Source organism: Chelonia mydas, chromosome 2 (assembly GCF_015237465.2).
Source record: "Chelonia mydas isolate rCheMyd1 chromosome 2, rCheMyd1.pri.v2, whole genome shotgun sequence".
NCBI classification, from domain to species: domain Eukaryota; kingdom Metazoa; phylum Chordata; order Testudines; family Cheloniidae; genus Chelonia; species Chelonia mydas.
Window position 1 is genome coordinate 133,826,327 of NC_057850.1, and position 17,575 is coordinate 133,843,901.

General features: G+C 41.9%; 1 protein-coding gene across 1 annotated transcript in view; it reads left to right on the plus strand.

Annotated features, from left to right (window-relative positions):
* Nucleotides 1–17,348, plus strand: part of DNAH5 (dynein axonemal heavy chain 5) — a 309,924-nt gene extending 292,576 nt beyond the window's left edge. The window contains exons 79-80 of the mRNA XM_037893325.2: nt 3,947–4,094; nt 16,675–17,348. Of these exons, the coding sequence (XP_037749253.2) occupies nt 3,947–4,094; nt 16,675–16,735 (209 nt within the window). The 3' untranslated portion in view covers nt 16,736–17,348. The remainder of the gene's footprint in view (nt 1–3,946; nt 4,095–16,674) is intronic.
* Nucleotides 17,349–17,575: the final 227 nt, after the last annotated feature.

The window sequence follows — 17,575 nt, forward strand, 5'->3', positions numbered from 1 at the left end:
AAGTCGTATTTCATGAATAGTAATAGATGGTCCCTGCCTTGAAAACTGACCCTCTAATTAGGTTATAAACATATGTCACAATACTGTTGTTGTTGCTGTATTTTTGGAATATATGCAATTACAAATGATTCCTAACCTTCTTTACCTCTGGAAGACTGTAGCATTTTGTCTTCCACTTCCAATATGCTTAACCATTATATTACATATTTCTCAGTGTATAACAAAATGTATGTTTAAGACTCAGGATTCTGGTCTACCCCAGCAATGGTGTTACAGCATAACAGTGGAAGCAAAAACCATTTTATCCCCTCCCTATACAGTTTTTTGGACTACCTAAAATACTGAAGTGCATTGTAAATGAAGTAGGAATCCTTTTTTTCATTGAATATTTGTCTGATAGTCCAAAATATCAGTGGAGCTACATGTATAACTTAGGCTTCTTTACAAGAATGAAGCCCCAACTCTGCAATAGGGTTGTTAGGGCTGACCCTAGACCAAATGGCGCCCCCAGCAAGGAGTGTCTTCGGCGCCTCCCCTCCTCCATTTGTTAAACATTTGAATACCTTATTTTTTATTGCATTTGTATTCCATTTCATGACTTTGATGCATGATTTGCATGCATGATTTATCCCTGTCATATAAGACAATAAATTTGCATGCTAGAATCTGTAAATCTGTATTTATTATAAGTCCTCCCCCCCAAAAAAAGTTTCCTCTAAGCTTATAGAAACTTTTTAATGTTAAGAGTAACTTAAATGTACTAACATTAAGTAATTGAACTATGCACCAATATTGGGTGGACCAGTGTTATAGTGGTACAGTAGGTGATAGTAACAAATCTTACTGTAAATGATATCTTTTCACTGTGACTAATGTTGGGAGTGAAGTCCATTATTATGGTATAGTCCTTTGCTTTGTTGAGCCGTATCAATATGTTATCAGACACCTTCCTTGCCATAAGGTCAGTCAATTATCTTTGAATTGTTTTGCTGCAGTAATGGTTCATAGCTTCTTTATGAACTACTCAAAGTAGGTGTTCACGCATGACATCGTCATATTTCCCAAGGAGCTCTACCAAACCGTAGAAATTACTAATATGTTCAGTGAACAACTTATCCGACGAGCCCCGGAAAGCCAAATTATTCTTTGCAAGGAAAAGGGTAATTGAGATCAGATGCTGTAGCATGTTCCTCCAGTGTTGGATTTCTACATTAATAATGCACTGGTTTTCTGCATCTATGCATTTGTTCAGCTTGAGCCTGGACTTGACCTCCATCCATTTGGAGTAGGCTGTAAAATGGCCAGTCGTTGCTTTTCATGTTGCTTCAGAGCATCAACTAAGTTATGCAAGTAATTGTACCTGGAAAGAACAAGCAATGATTTCACATTTTTGTCAAATATTTTGCAACAAAAACAGAACGCTTTGTGAGATGATTTTGAGTAAATTAGCCAAAGCTGATTCAGTTTCTTAACATTTTCAAGCACTCTTTCGCAGTGTGACTTTGAGAAGTGTTGCTTCTGCTCATTTATTAGAAATGTCATATCCTCAGTTTTGCCGAGCCTGTTCAAAATTGTACGATAAATATCGGCACAGTTTAGGATCGCCAGCCATAAAGCAGGATCTGATGTATAGATTTGTGGTGTGCAGTTTTTCTCACTGCTGTTTCTGTCATCATGAGAGGCTGATTCTTTTTTATTGTTTCTCTCCTTTTCACGTGAGCCACATTCTTCTTTGTCATCAATCTCCTTTATGCCGCCATTCTTTCTCTTCAGGTAAATCTGCTAATTTCTTAGAAATAGGACTGCTATCATTTACGCTTCGCTCCTCAATTTCTTCTGCACTGGGACGATCACTATTGCCTAAAGCCCAGTCTATGTTGTTCTGTTCCAGATATTTTCCCCTCAAATTTGTCCCTTGCTGCAAACTAGATTGCAATTGAGCCTTTTGGTTCCTATACTGAACTCCTGAAGGCTTCTTCGAGGGCATCTTTTATTTTCTACAGGAGAAAACACAGTATTAGGGAGAGCAAAAGTCTATGTTCTGCAGTGGTAGAAAGTCATCGAACATTACATGTTAAGCATGGCAAAAGAAGTAACAGTAGTTCTTTTATATTGTTGCGTAGATAGGGGTTTGATAGATATCTCTGGCGTCTCATTAAATATGTCCTTTTTTAGTCGCTAATTACACTCTTCAAGTTTTAAAACACAAGTACACTTTCACAATTACACAATAAAACAAAGTTCACAATATCACAGCTGGGATCTCACGTCACTTCACTTCATTCTTATATCTTACTGACTGACTGGAGACTCCCCACCCCTTATACCCCTGAGGGCATGGCTGACAACATCCTAGGAGATTCAAGGAAAAGGTAGTTTTCAGAAAGTTGGGAAGGTTCCATGAGATTCTACAGAGGTCCAGAACATTCTGGTTAGTGAAAAATTAATCCACATATGGAACACCTGAAACATTTTTCTTCAAACATTCTATTTTCCCTTTTGTTGCTAACAACAAAAACAGCACCCTGAGCCCAGCAACCCAGGTAGTTACCTGGATTACCTGCCCCTAAATCTGGCCATGAGAACACATGCTAGTATTCACATGCTAGTATTCATCCTGAATACTACAGGAATGAACTGATTTAACAATGTTCTTAGGAACCACTGTGTTATACCTAGGTGTTGATTGTACACATAAATGCCACAACCCTGATGTTCTGTGGAGGGGATTTGCTTGAAGGATGACATTTGGGGTCACCAAAGAGGAAAAGACATGTCAGAATAGAGTGCAGACTAACAAGCTGGAGAACAGAAGTCGAGGCCATTCTGCTTTGTGGAACTGAATTTTTAATGTTTGCAAATAAAGGAGGCAGTAGGAAATCAAATCCCACAGAAAACAGCTGAAAACATATCAAATCATTTAGCTGTTAGAGACAGTCTGCTTACAGGCTATGTTTCCTGTGCTTTGCTATCAGAATTCCATGTTTGTAGCTTATCTTTTCTGACAGTACGTGGCATGCTCTTTTTGTGTATGTCATTTGCTTAACCAAGTGTAACATTCCAAATGCCTATAATATGCAGTTTATCAGTATTTTCAATATAAATTACTATTTGCAGGAGTTTACAACCTAACCATAAAAATTATTTCAAACTGATTGACACACAGGATCTCAGCCTGGGAACAATTTAACACTAAATTGAATGAATCTGTTTAGCACAGTTTGAACTCTACAGATGTTTGGGAAGAAAGAAATAGAAGTCTTATTATCATAAACTGTATTACTTACAAAAAGACAATTTGATAGACAAATAAGGCTCTGATCCTGTAAGCTGAAAACAATCATTATTATATTAAAAAGCAAATTAAAAACCAGCTGAGATACTGAATTACAAACAGTTATATAGTAATCAAACCTGGAATATTTTATCCCAGTTTTACAGTGAAGAATATCGGTTGACAATGCATAGTTCTGCAGCATGTAAATAATTTAATTGTACTGAAAAAAATCTCTTACTAATGGTATTTAAAAATAGATTAATAGATTTTAATAAGGTAATTTTCACATCTGGATGTGTCAGCATGAAACGTTCAAAAATAGAAAAGTTGAGTGGAAGGGTGAAACTGCCAGCATCCTAGTCACTGCAGGGTGCTCATTTAAACTTCTTACTCTGTCAGAGTACTGTAGTTTAATGCTAAATCCCAAACTTACAAGAGCTGCACATGGTACTGTATGTGATATGTTTTGAAAATAGGAGCAAAAAAGTGAGCAGTGTGTTATTAACTGAACTTCCTTTGCTTTTGTTGAGAAGAGCTATCTGCTACTGAACTTTGACTTGATGTATTTATATTTCTGTTAAGGTTGTGCTCTGCTCTCTAACATCCTATCTGTTCAGCCTCATTTCCCAGGGCATCTTTTCACGTGTGTTTTTTCCTCCATCTTCCTAGCTTCAAAAGATCCTCGTCTGTACTCATGTCCAATCTACAAAAAACCACTTCGAACAGACCTGAATTACGTTGCTGCTGTGGACCTTAAAACTGTCCAACCTCCAGAGCATTGGATACTGCGTGGTGTAGCACTTCTGTGTGATGTCAAGTAATGTTAAATCAATTTTCACTTTCCCCCTCAGTGTTTCTCACCAGGATTTTAAGAGATTTTTTTCTGCACATAATTTTAACATGAACATTAATGAGGAATGAGCCTGATGATGGATCACAGATTTTTCTTTTTGGTAGTTGTCCTCCTCCTGTATTCCACTCCTGCTTTATCTATTAGAAGTTAGTTAGTGGGCTAAAGACATGTACTAAAAGATAAGCCTCTTGGGACTGGACTATACTCACTCCTTGTCACCTCTCAGGGCTTGTTTTCACTAGAAAATTGGGTCATTTGAACAAATGCTGTGTTAAACACAACATTGCCATGAGTGTAAATGGGCTGGCTATCTTAAGCATTGTCAGCTGGTCATGGCTAATGCTGTCCTTCCAGCCATGCTTATCTGCAACTAGATTAAAGTGTTAAGCACACAAGTCCTGTCAATGCTGACAGCTAAGGTGTGTTAAACATTGTGTTAGTTAGCACAACTCCTCAATATCGTATTCCAAATGACTCAGTTTTCTAGTGAGGGCCAGTCTGAATCCGGCCCTAGGTCAGTGGTAAATGCAAAGTGGTATGCAGTCTGATCGCTGCTTGGTGGTTTGTGTGAAATGACTTGGTAGCGTCAGTCCAATTCCTACCTGGACAGGTGTGCACATCACAGAGGCTATCACCCTAACAAATATGAATCTCATGGGAGTCTCAGCAGAGAGGGTAAAAATGGAATGGGCATTCATTCTTTTAGCACCTAGAGGTAGGGAGGCTGTTAGTTCAGTGTGGGAAGCTAGCATTTCCTCCTTATGCCTTACTTAACTTAGAACTTTGCTGTCATTCTGGTTCAGTAATGCACTAAATTCATTTAAAAATTGTTTACCAGAAAAGTCTTATTTTCTATTCTGAGAATTGTGGGCAAGGGGATTTGGAGTATTCTCATAAAACCAGAACTAGGGGTCCCAAATTAAATTAATAGGCAACAGGTTTAAAACAAACGAAGTATTTCTTCACACAACGCACAGTCAACCTGTGGAACTGTTTGCCGGAGGATGTTGTGAAGGCCAAGACTATAACAGGGTTAAAAAAAGAACTAGATAAATTCATGGAGGATAGGTCCATCAATGGCTGTTAGCCAGGATGGGCAGGGGTGGTGTCCCTACCCTCTGTTGGCCAGAAGCTGAGAATGAGCAACAGGAAATGGATCACTTGATGATTACCTGTTCTGTTCATTCCCTCTGGGGCACCTGGCACTGTCCACTGTCGGAAGACAGGATAATGGGCTAGATGGACATTTGGTCTGACTCAGTATGGCCGTTCTTATGTTGAAGTGAAACCTTTATGCAGGGTACCAACATTAAGGCCAGCATTGTTACCTTTGCTTTGCTCTCATTTTGCAGTATTTTGCTTTTATGTCCCCTCCTTTTCTATCTTCCTTCCTTTTTTTCTGCCGGTCTTACTGCAGCCTGGTTGACTTTTCATCTACCATAGAAACATTTCACAGTGGGAGCTGGCTGCAGGGAGAAATGTAGGCAATACTAGTCAGTTGCACTCTGACTTCACATATAAAGTGCCTTTGTTTTTCAGCACAGAGCTATTGGATCTTTGTTGTTGAGGCTGGTCAGTTGTCTCATGGTAGTCTGCAATAGATCAAGGTCACAGGTGGGAGACTACTGCTTCAGTAGTGGCAGGAGCTCTAATACATAACAGGATGGGCCAACAGTGCACAGTGGATCTGCCTTACGTAAATGCTTTGGGGGAAAAAGCAGGTTTTCATTTCAACACAAGGAAGCGTTTGGTGGAGGTTTGATTCTGTTTTTGTTTCAGTAGATACATAATTTGATCTTATATAAAAATGTAAAAAATATTGCATCTCTTTTCATTGATGATCTAAGGACAACCCTTCACAGTATTACAAAACAAGTATTAAAAACCTATTTTAGAATGGTTGTATTTGGTGTTTTAATGGGGAAGGGATACTTGTAACATTTCACTTCTATAATACAATCACACTGTTTCACTTCAGAAATGTACATTATTAATTTACTAATATCTTAAATGTTAGTCGATATTCAATAACTTGGAGGAACCTGAATGTATTTTATTTTTTGCAATATTTCATGGTGTAGTGGAATCTCTACGGGCAAGGCTGCTAGAGATCTCTAATACTTCAGTCACACTGTCTATGTATTAATATGGCTGTGTGTAGATTGTATCTGCAACACTCTCAGCTATAGGAGGATAAAAGGATTAATATTGCACTGCTGCAATATTAGTACATGTAAGTATGATTCTGAACCCCCTCAATCCTAAATCCTTTGATTTATTTAAACACTTCTACTGGCCAGAGCATAGTTAAGGGAAATGCTTACAAACTTGGCAATTTCTGGCTGTTTTATTTAACATTGTTAGCATCATGAAACTTTAGAACTCAGTTATGCAAACAAGAAGCATGAAGTTGGGTGGTGATGTAACTTTCATTTTTTGACTACTAGAGAATCTAACTCAGTTTTCAGTATCATGCTTTTCCTCTTTCCTCTCACCTTTGCTGCTTCTTTTCAAGCTCCACCTCCTTGCATTTTGTCTCCTTCTAGTCAGTACCCTCCTCTCCTCATTCTTTATCCCCTTCCCCAGTCTTCCATCTCCCTCCTGTTCTGCTCTACTCTTTTGCTGTTCTCTCCTCCCTCTTAATTATGCTTGGTTTTGCTGTACATTTTTTTTTGCTGCACACCCTATACATGATCTACAATAACAGCTAAGTTAGTGTTCAACGTCAATAGTGTATATAGACAAAGGAAAAACAGAAAATGTGTATTCTGAAGTGATTTGAAATTGTTGAGGTGAATATGGCTTGTGAAGCATGCAAATAGGTAACATAAGACTTCGATGGCCTTTCCTTATAAATTGAATAATTACTCATATATCCAGACACAAGGAAATGAGTTTAAAGAGCATTAACCAGCACCTCAAAAGCCAGCAGAGGAAGGGAGAAAGGAGGGAGAGGGAAGAAGGGCTGCTTCCAGCTTTTAACTAATTTCTATGGCCAGCCTTGGGTTTTGCGGTGTTGGCCGCAGAATCGTAGTAAGCCATGCACATTGGGTAAGGGTTTGTAGCACTAGCAACATGCTTATAATCTGTTTTAACCGTTAGCTTTAATTATGTACCCCTGTGCTGTGCTTTAAATAAAACAAAACCTTTCTGGACTTCATACACCTCTCACGTTGATGTAAATCAGGAGCAACTGCATGGTAGTCAATGGACTTGTTTAACTCAGGGAATCCGCCCCTCCATTTCCTAAATTTTTGCATGTTTAGCACGTAACTTTTGTCGCTGTCGCTGTCTTTTCCTGCAAGCTTCTCATCTGGGCAGGTGGACAGTAATTAAATGCATAATTGTGCTTAATGCCCCAATTTTGCCTTGAGATCCTTTAGTGCATGTTGGGAGGATGTCAACTAGAAGCAGAAGATTGTTTCCACAACAAGATAATGCTGTGAGCGTGAAAGATCAGAGTAAGATACTGTGAATAGAGAAGAGCTTGAAATTACTGCTTGCCCAGCTTTGTTGAAATTCATTTTCCAGAAATCCTTCCAGGAGATCTAGACAGATAGTCACAATGTGGGAAAAGTGTGTGGAAGAGACTGTTCTTTGAGTGATGGTCCCAGTTGTATTCCACTGATGGTTTCCAATTTGCCTTGTGATTCTGTCCGAGACAATGAAGAGAGGGGTGGACTGACCGTGTCTCCAATTTCTTCTCACTGTCCCATGGTCTGGGTCAGAACTTCCATTGTCCTTGTCTGTGACACGCTTTTAAATAAGATAAGGTGTATAGTTTTACCTGTTTTGTAGACGTTTTGCCAGTTTTATTGTAGTTTTAGTACTTAGTTTAGATAGCTTTAGGTTTGTTTGTTTTTTTTACTACCTCTCCACCCCAGATACCCATGTGCAGGTACCAGACTATGCCCAGAACTCTGGGCTTCAAACTCTGCACCTCTTGCCTGTGCTCCTTGTCGGTCAGTGATGACTACAAACACTGCCTCTACCACTTGGGGGAAGCTTATGTCGTATCCAGGTACAGTATTTGCCAGTCCTCCCCCACACACACCCAAGAAGGCTCTGCCCTTTTCCCCCAAGAGCACCTCATGGAGCTTGCCATGAGACCTCACTCGAACCCAGGGTTGGGAATACCCCCTGTACATCAGCCTGACACAGCGAGGAGCGCACCTCCCACTGTCACATCCGAATTCGGAGCCAACGGAACCACCCCATGGACCCCATGATGGGGCCTAGTCGGGAGGTAAGGAAGCATACTCATAAGCATGGGACTAAAGCGATGGCTGCACTAGAGAGCTTACAGCGGTGCAGTTGCATCGATGCAGCAGCGCCGCTGTAAGCTCTGTACTGGAGCCGCTCTAAGTGGATGGGAGAGAGCTCTCCCGTCGACTTAATCCACCCCAGTGAGCGGCAGCAGCTATGACAGCGGGAGAAGCTCTCCTGCTGACATAGCACTGTTTACACTGGTGCTTAGGTCGATGTAACTTATGTTGCTCACAGGGGTGCAACATAAGGTATACTGACGTAAGTGGTAGTATAGACACAGCTTAAGTCTTCCTCTAAGCCAGATGGATGCTCTTTCCATATGTCTGAGGCATGGGGACGGAGCACATGCTAAGTCCCATAGCATGAGAAAAAGTCCCAGAAGCAATGGGATCTGGTGGTTCTGAGCACCGATCTATCGGTACCGCCATCACCAGCACCCCACAAAATGCGGGATCCTCCTGTTCCAGGACAGACCACAGCACTGGTAACGGTACCTGAAAAAAAGAGTGCTTCTTACATTGGGGAGATCCGGCACCATAACTGTGCCTCAGGACATGTTCGCCTTGCTGGACCCGGAGTCACTTCGTCCATTATCCCTCCACTTCTTGAGAAATCATATCTCCATCACGGGCTATGCCTGCGGTATGTGACCCCTCACTATCAGTACCAGTACTCTACATCCTTACACGAGCTTTGACAGTACTGCCATTGGAACTGGAGTCTGCCTTCTCCTCCTCCAATGAATCAGAACTGGGAGAAGAAAGATCATATCATATCACCCCTATATGCCTTCATGGAGACTGTCATGTCCGTGGCAGCACCTATCACATCAACCAGCGTGGAGTCACTGGTACCCCATGCCATGGGAACTACCTCAATCTCCCTTGGATCCAGCCTATTGGCCATACTGGGGACTCAGGTCCCAATACCCCCACCCCCTCAGAACCTGCCTGATCCGCACGGGAATGCTCGCCTGCCTCCCCCTTAAGGAACCCTTCTAGCAGGCACTGTGATCCAGTGGTAGAGGAGGAATCACTTAGTCTAGTCCCAGTAGAGTTGCCAGAACCGGCGGGATTTCCCTCTTCATCTGTGGACAAAGTGGTGACTGCAGCATCCCCTTCCCTACCGGATGACTTTAGACAATTTCAGGAACTGTTGTGGAGAGTCTCGGGGGAAATCCAGATTCCCTTAGAAGAAATTCAAGACCCCCAACATAAGCTGCTTGATATCTTCCACACCTCAGGACCATCCAGAATTGCACTACCATTTAGCAAAGCGATTCTGGAGCCCTCCAGAACATTATGGCACATCCTGGCCATGTGGATGGCTACCCAACGGGGGCCAAAAAGCATTATTACATTCCTGCCAAGGGGTCTGAGTTCCTCTTTTGTCACCCTGCTCCCAACTCCATAATCATCCAGGCTGCGACTAAGCGAGCCAAACAAAAACACCCTTGATATATACCACCTGATAAAGAGGGCAAGTGTCTGGACCTTTTGGTGTGCCAGGTATCCTCCTCATCTAGCCGACAAGTCAGGATTGTAAACTATCAAATGTTACTAGCCAAGTACGACTTCCTAAATTACAGTAAATTCGCTGATTTTACTTATAGCCTGCCACAACACGATCAGGCTCATTTTCAGGCACTCATTGAGGAGGAAACTGGTAGCCAGAATGGCTCTCCAGTTGGCAGTGGATGACGCAGATACCTCCTCCTCCAGGGTCATGGCTATGGCCACAATTATGCATAGTTATGCATAGGGAGTCTTGACTCAATTCTTCTGGGTTCCCTAGGGAAGTACAGAACACTGCTGAAGACCTCCCTTTTGATGAATCCCGTCTCTTTAATCAAAAGACAGATGTATCACTGCTTACCCTCAAAGACTCCAGAGCCACCCTTCACTAGCTGGGCATCTACACTCCAGCCCTGAAGCGCAAATTCCACCACCAACCTTCCACTCAATTCTACCATCAGAAATTTTATGAGCCTCTGAGGAAACACCAAAAGACACAGAACTCTCACGTCTTTGCAGGCTTCAATGTCACAGCTACAACCACCAGCTAAGAGGTATTTCTGATGCAACCCCAAGAGCCAGCAACCACTATGCCAACAACCTCATGATCCTCCGACCCCCTTTGGGGGTCATTTAGCATTTTTTCCCATACTTGAGTGTGATAACAATGGACAAATGAGTGTTGAACCATCATCCACCATGGTTATACAATCAAGTTTATCATGCTACCTTGTCCAAGACTGCCTTCCCCGTCAGGGACCACTCTTATGTCTGCATTCTTGCACAACAGGCAAACTCCTCATTACAACGAGGAGTGGTAGAATGCATCCCTTTGGAATATCAGGGAATGGGGTTTTACTCGACTAACTTCCTGATACCTTAGAAGAAATCCTTGATCTCCAGCATCTCAATTGCTTCATCCAGAAACTCCAGTTTTGTATGGTCATGCTAGCAGTGATTATCCCATCCTTAGAGAAAGGCATGTGGTTTATGAATCTCAATATGAAGGACTCATTTTAACATCAATATCCATCTAGCCCACAGATGTTTCCTGAGATTCACAGTGGGCACCCACCATTTCCAGTACAGAGTGCTCCCCTTCAGGATAGCCACCATTCCCAGAGTCTTCTCCAATTTTTGTCCCTTGCAATGGCCAATGTCAAACATTATGATATCCTCATATTTCCATATCTTGATGACTGGCTTCTAGCCACGCGGTCCAGGCAAGAAGCCCACACATCAGCCTCTGTGTTGCTCAACCTTCTTTCATCCCTTGGAGTCAGTGTCAATGTCGAGAAATCAATTCTAGACCCCACACAGTCTCTGGACTTCATATAGGCTACGGTAAGTTCAGTCACAGCGCGATTATACTTACCGACAGGTTCCAGGCAATGAGTGACATCATGACTTTTATGTCATGAGCAATCCATATATACTAGCCAGGACCTGCCTGTCCCTTTTAGCCTACATGGCCTCGTGTACATACGTGACCCTCTTCACATGTCTCCACCTTCACTGCCTTCTGACGTGGCTCCTGTCCGTTTACTCGCCAAACTGCCACTCCATGAATTCCATGCTGACAGTTCCTGCTGTGGTACTATCATCCCTCCAGGGGTGGACAGAGCCACATCGCATTTGTGTGAGAGTTCCCTTTCTTCCCTCCTCCCCAGACAAGATGATTATCACAGACTTATCCCTGGTTGGCTGGGGAGTGCATCTTGATGACCACATGGCTCAAGGAACATGGACTGCCAGGGAATCCAGGATGCACCCTGGAGCTCCGAGTCTTGAGAAGAGCATGACAATCCTTCCTTCCTTTCATCCGCTCCCATAATTTCCTCATCATGTCAGATAACACCAACATTGTTTCTTACATCAACAAACAGAGCGGCACGAGGTCCCCCATGCTATGCACAGAGGTGATCAATCTTTGGACATGGTGCATCAACCATCAGATCCTCTTATCTGCAGCCTGTCTTCCCAGGGCACAGAATGTACTCACAGACTCGCTCAGCAGACATTTTGCAATCGACCATGAATGGGAACTTTGTTTCAGTAGTACATTACATCTTCAATCAATGGGGGACCCCAACCAGAGACTTATTTGTGTCACAGGTGAACAGCAAATGCTCAACATACTGCTCTAGGGAAGCGTTGGCCATTGCTCCTAGGGGGACACTCTCCTATTCCCCTGGTCAGACCAACTCAACTATGCTTTTCCTCCACTACTACTCTTATCTCGGATACTACACAAAACTTGATGAGATAGACAGTGATTCTGATTGCCCCCCACTAGCGCAGATAATTCTTGTTCCCCAACTTTCTCCACATGTCATCATGCTCATGGATTCCCATCCCCATCTGCCCAGATCTGCTGACCCAGTGCAAAGGCAAAAGAAGACATCCCAATCCACATGCATTACACCTCAGAACGTGGTATCTAGATGGGCATCTGCCTTAAACCAAATATACTCTTCAGCAGTTCGGAACATCCTTTCTAGTAGCAGGAAAGACTCCACCAGACATTGGTACTGGGTCAAGTGGAGATGTTTTTCATCATGGGCTAAACAAAAAGGCACTTCATCAGAATCAGTGGGGATCCTCCTCATAGTGGACTACATGCTATTGCTAAATTCATCCCTGTCTCGCCCTCAGCTTCTTGAAAGTAAACCTGGCAGCAATCAGCATGTTCCACCCTCCTGTGGAAGGTTTCTCTATCTTCACAAACCAATTAACCGCTAGATTCTGAAAGGGGCTTATCAGAACCGTCCCACCTGTCCAACCTGTAGCACCTCAACGGGACTTGTTTTTGTTCTTTCTGTGCTAATGAAGCCCTGCTTTGAGCCTTTAGCATCATATGCCATGTCCCTCCTTTCCACGAAAGTCTCCTTCCTTGTTGCTATTACTTCCACGAGAAGAGTGGATGAACTTGGGGCCATGATGGCAGACCAGCCGTTCACAGTTTTCCACTGAGATAAAGTCTCCAAATAATTACATTCTAAATTTTTACCAAAGGTGGTTTCCCAATTTCACATCTGAAACCCATATGCACCTGCAGATGCACCTGTCATCTCCATTCTCTCAACATTCAACAATCTCTGGCCATCTACCTGCAGAGAACGAAACCAATCAGGAAGTCCCCTAGATTATTTATTGCAATAGAAAAGAGACTCCAGGGACAGACCATCTCCACCCAGAGAATCTAAATGGACTTTGGGGCGTATTAAACTCTGCTACCAACTGTTAGGCCTACCTCCTCCTACAGGAGTACAAGCTCACTTCATGGGGTCAGGCTTCAACCTCAGTCTCCCTTCAGAATGTGCCACTGACTGACCTATGTAGAGAGGCCACGTGGAGTTCCCTACACACCATTACACTGCACTATGCCTTTTTACAGGACTCAGTGGTGGATGCTTCCTTTGGCATGGCAGTCCTCCACACTACTACTCCATCCTCATCCTCAGACCCTCCTCTGACTTAGGTACTGCTTGTTAATCACCATCAGTGGAATACAATAGGGACCACCACTCAGAAGAAGAGGAGGTTACATACCTGTAACTGGAGGTTCTTTGAGATGTGTGGTCCCTATCTGTATTCCCCACGTCCCGCTGTCCTTTCCCTCTGCTATGGATCTGCCGGATTCGCGGTGGAGAAGGGACTGCAGATGTAGTCGGTCCGCCCTGGCCTTTATTGCTTTGGACGGAAGCACGAGGTGAACCAGGGTGCAGGCACGGACCAACGGATACTACTTTCAAATTCTCCATTTCCAGGTGCATGGCCCATATGTGTAAACCATCAGTGGAAAACAGATAGGGACCACACATCTCAAAGAACCTCCAGTTACAGGTAAGTAACTGCCTCTTTTGCTGGCAAAGGGGAAATAATAGTGACAGTTGATCACCTAAAGAGGCTTTGGATCCTGTTCTAAGTAGCTGTGGACCTGAAGGTTTAGTATTCTGTGCGACAAAATTATTTGGTCCAATCCTGTGATCTGGCACACTGCTAGCATGGAGCCTAAGGTGGGAAGAACAGTGTGGCTTTACACTACCTTTGTTCTTGTTGATCCTGGGGGTGGGTAAGAGGCACAACTTAAAGAGGCCTCAGAGCTAAGCTGAACCACTCTGGCCAGGGGTCTCTGCTGTGCAGCAGATCTCCTGCCATGGCACTTCCCTCAACCACACTCCTAACATGTTCCCAACGCTGCAGTTGGAAAATGGGGGTATGTGGATACAAATGTCAAATGTGCAGTTCTTTGGGATCTTTAGATGCCATGCAAGCTACCTACACAGCACTGTAAAACTGGGATGTGTTGAATCTGTAGCAACCTTAGTTATCCCTAGCTCGGATTTCAGGCCATGCTGAGTTGACAAGGAAGGGGTTCAGGCTGTACTGTCAAACTTGGCTGCCCATTTGGTGGGACTCAGGATTATTTGTATGAGCGTATGCAGTCAGGTATAACAGAGTGAGGGCCACTCCTCTACTTTTATCCTCTGCATCTAGTGATTTCCAACTGAACATCAAACTTGTTCATTTTTTTATTTAAAGCCCCTGCAGCCAAATGAATTTTGCTGTGAACCTTGAATGGCCTTGATGTTGGTTTGTAGTAGCCTTGTGTAATTATACTATTAAAATTCTTAAAATTAATTAGAATTCTAATTTCAGTTAGTTTCCTAACCTGCAGTTGACTGTATTTGGTTGTCACGTGTAGCCTCAGACAGACCAGCCTCGTAAATGAAACACTCAGAATAGTTGAAGAGATTTGCCCCAGTCACAGGTATGATACCCTTTCCAAACATGGATCAGTACTGTGAGGCCTAGGGGCACTTGTCAGAGAGGAAAAAGATAACTTTTTAAAAGAAAAGCCTATATTCGGACAGAGATTGAAGGTCTCTTCTACTTCTGAAACGCTTTTTCCAATTTGCTGCTGAGCTTCAGGTCACACAAACTTGTGATGTTCACACTTAAAACTTCCTCACTTGCTGAATGTGCCCTAAAGACAAGGGCAAACACTTGACTACAGTGTTGGGTGGCCAGAACCATTCCCCCGTCCCCCCATTTTTAAAGCTGATGAAGTACAATTTCATTGGGCACCTGATGACTAGTTAACATCAATATTTGAATTTGATAATGCATCCTAGTTTTCTTCCAGTGCTTGTCAGCACTCATATTGAGAATGTAGTAACATGATGACTGCATTTTCAGTCATCTCCACTTACTTAAAACATTTTAGCAGATTAAATCTTATTGTATTTGAAATATTATATTATAGACCTCTGAAACGAGGAGAAACGATGCTTCAAGGCATGTTACTTGTTAATGAATTTAAATATTTTGACTAAAAACTGAGCAAGGACATCAGGATTTGTCCTAAAGCTAAAACAAAACCCCAAACATTACTGTATTCTGCTTTCTCAAAATAGTGTATTCCCATGAATATGAACGAGATGTCAGGTCGATAACTTACATTATGAAAATGCAGGCCATATACCATGGCTTAAGTTCTGATTAAGCAAAGCAGTTAAGTAGTAAGTGCTTAATTTCCAGTGCTTTCCTGAACTGGAACTTTGGTGACTTTAAAAAAGGCTAAAGTCAAAAAATCTTGTGATTACATTCAAGCAACATGCAAGTAGTTATTGTTTAATTTCTCTCTCTATTCTGAACTTTCATTCAAATACAAGCATTTTAACAAAATAGAAAAAAGCCTGTTGGTGAAGAAACAAATAATTTAGGTAACTATAGCCCTTTACAAATGGTGATATCAGTGAAATCAGGTCATGCATGTTTCATTGTATTTAGGATTAAATAATTTTTATTAACTCTTCAGTTTTGAGAAGTATTGATCTTTATGAAGACAGATGTGCCCACTGATTAAATAAAGAAACTTAAGTTCTGTTGCCTTTGACAGATAACTTTAAAAATGTGTTGAGAATTCCAAAATTCCCATACAAAGACATTCACTCTTCAGAAATATAATGATTAATCAGAAGCAAGTTTGTTGTTTAATACTGAATACCTTAGATTAATATTAGTTTGAACTAGGAGTCTGAGTCTGGGATATAAGCCACCCGGCCAGCGCGATGGCAACATGCTGTGAAGGCAGCTCACTTAACACCTCAGGGTGGAGGGGAGCTCAATCTATAACACTCACTGAAGAATTAGTGCTGATGAGCTCTGGAGGGAGCTACATCCAGCCCTCTCATTAGAGAGTCACTTGCCCTGGCACATGGCATTGGAACGGAAGTGGGAGAGTGTCGTGCATAACTTAGGGAAGAGCTTTGGGTTATCTACAGGGTCTTAGAGGTTTCTGGTTAATAGAAGTGGTAGAATTAAACCTAAAATGTACTCTGTCAGCTGAGGGATGCTACCAATCTGACAGTTTAGAGGTGCATTCTTTGCTGTAAATATTATTGATGGGGAGAGGGAGGAGGAGACGAAGGGGAGAGAAGACTTACAAATGTTGAAGACATAAAGCTTCCCCCTCTTCTTTTTAGTTTAAAAGAGGAGCATTTTCCTGGGGTTGTTTCATCTCAGCCATTCAGACTGGAGATCATTTGAGGGTCAGTTTCAAAGCAGAGCTGCAGCTCCTGCTGTTTCCCTCAGCAGGACTCTCAATAAGAGTAATAAGCATGTGTAATATTTTGCCAATTAGAGCTAATATTTGAAGCAGATATTCACACTTTAATTTATGAATGATAGCATTATTCCTGTTGTGATCACTCAACTGAAGTAGATGTCTCAATTTCTATTTTTATTATCTGAAGGTGCTATATATCCGGCTTTGGCAAGGACATTGAAAATAAACAGATGTTTGACTGCAGTTGAAAAAAATTATTTCATCTTTAAAGTTTCCATTAAAGGACAAAAACATTTGCACAGAAAAAAAAGTTAGAGAACTACAGTTTGGGAAAAAGCTTCATACGCATTGTTAAGTCAAGTTTAACGTGAGTTGGTGGCTGTTAATTTTAAATAAATCTCCAGACTATACAATATTTTTGATAGATCCACAAACACCACTGCCAAATATAAAAGCAACGTATATAACTTGGAGAGACAATATGTCCCTTTTTAGGATAGAAAACTTAAATTGGAGTATTCCTTGCTGTAAACTGGTCTCTCTCTTGCAACACAATACCCCCCCATCTCTGCTTCTCAATAGTTTGCAGCTATGCTACTTTCCACAGATATATACTTGCTTCAACAGTGATATTCCATGTCCCTTTGTGAAATGCACTCTGAATGTGAGGAGCTCTGCTGAACACTGTACTGTTTTTCTGGTGACTTGATCAATATGTTTTTGCAATAGCAAATATGCTGACTGACTTAACCAGTTTGCGTTTGACTTGATGAGTGATTTGTAACCACTGTTCTTGCTAGAGGGTAGTATATGTCTGAGTGAGGCAGATCTATGATTCTTTTGCTGAATAAAGACATATTCAGAGCAACTCCTGTCTGAGTCTTCATTTGGAGCAATTTAGCATTACTTTGTTTTGAAATATGGTTTTGTTCATGTACACTGATACTTATTCATTGCAACATTTTTGCCCATTTTGTACCAGTGTTATCAAAATATGTCCATTGTAACTCAGAATTTTAAATGAATCCATTTCAGTGAAAACACAAAAATTGGGCATATTAAAAGGACAATATCTAGTTGTTCAAGCC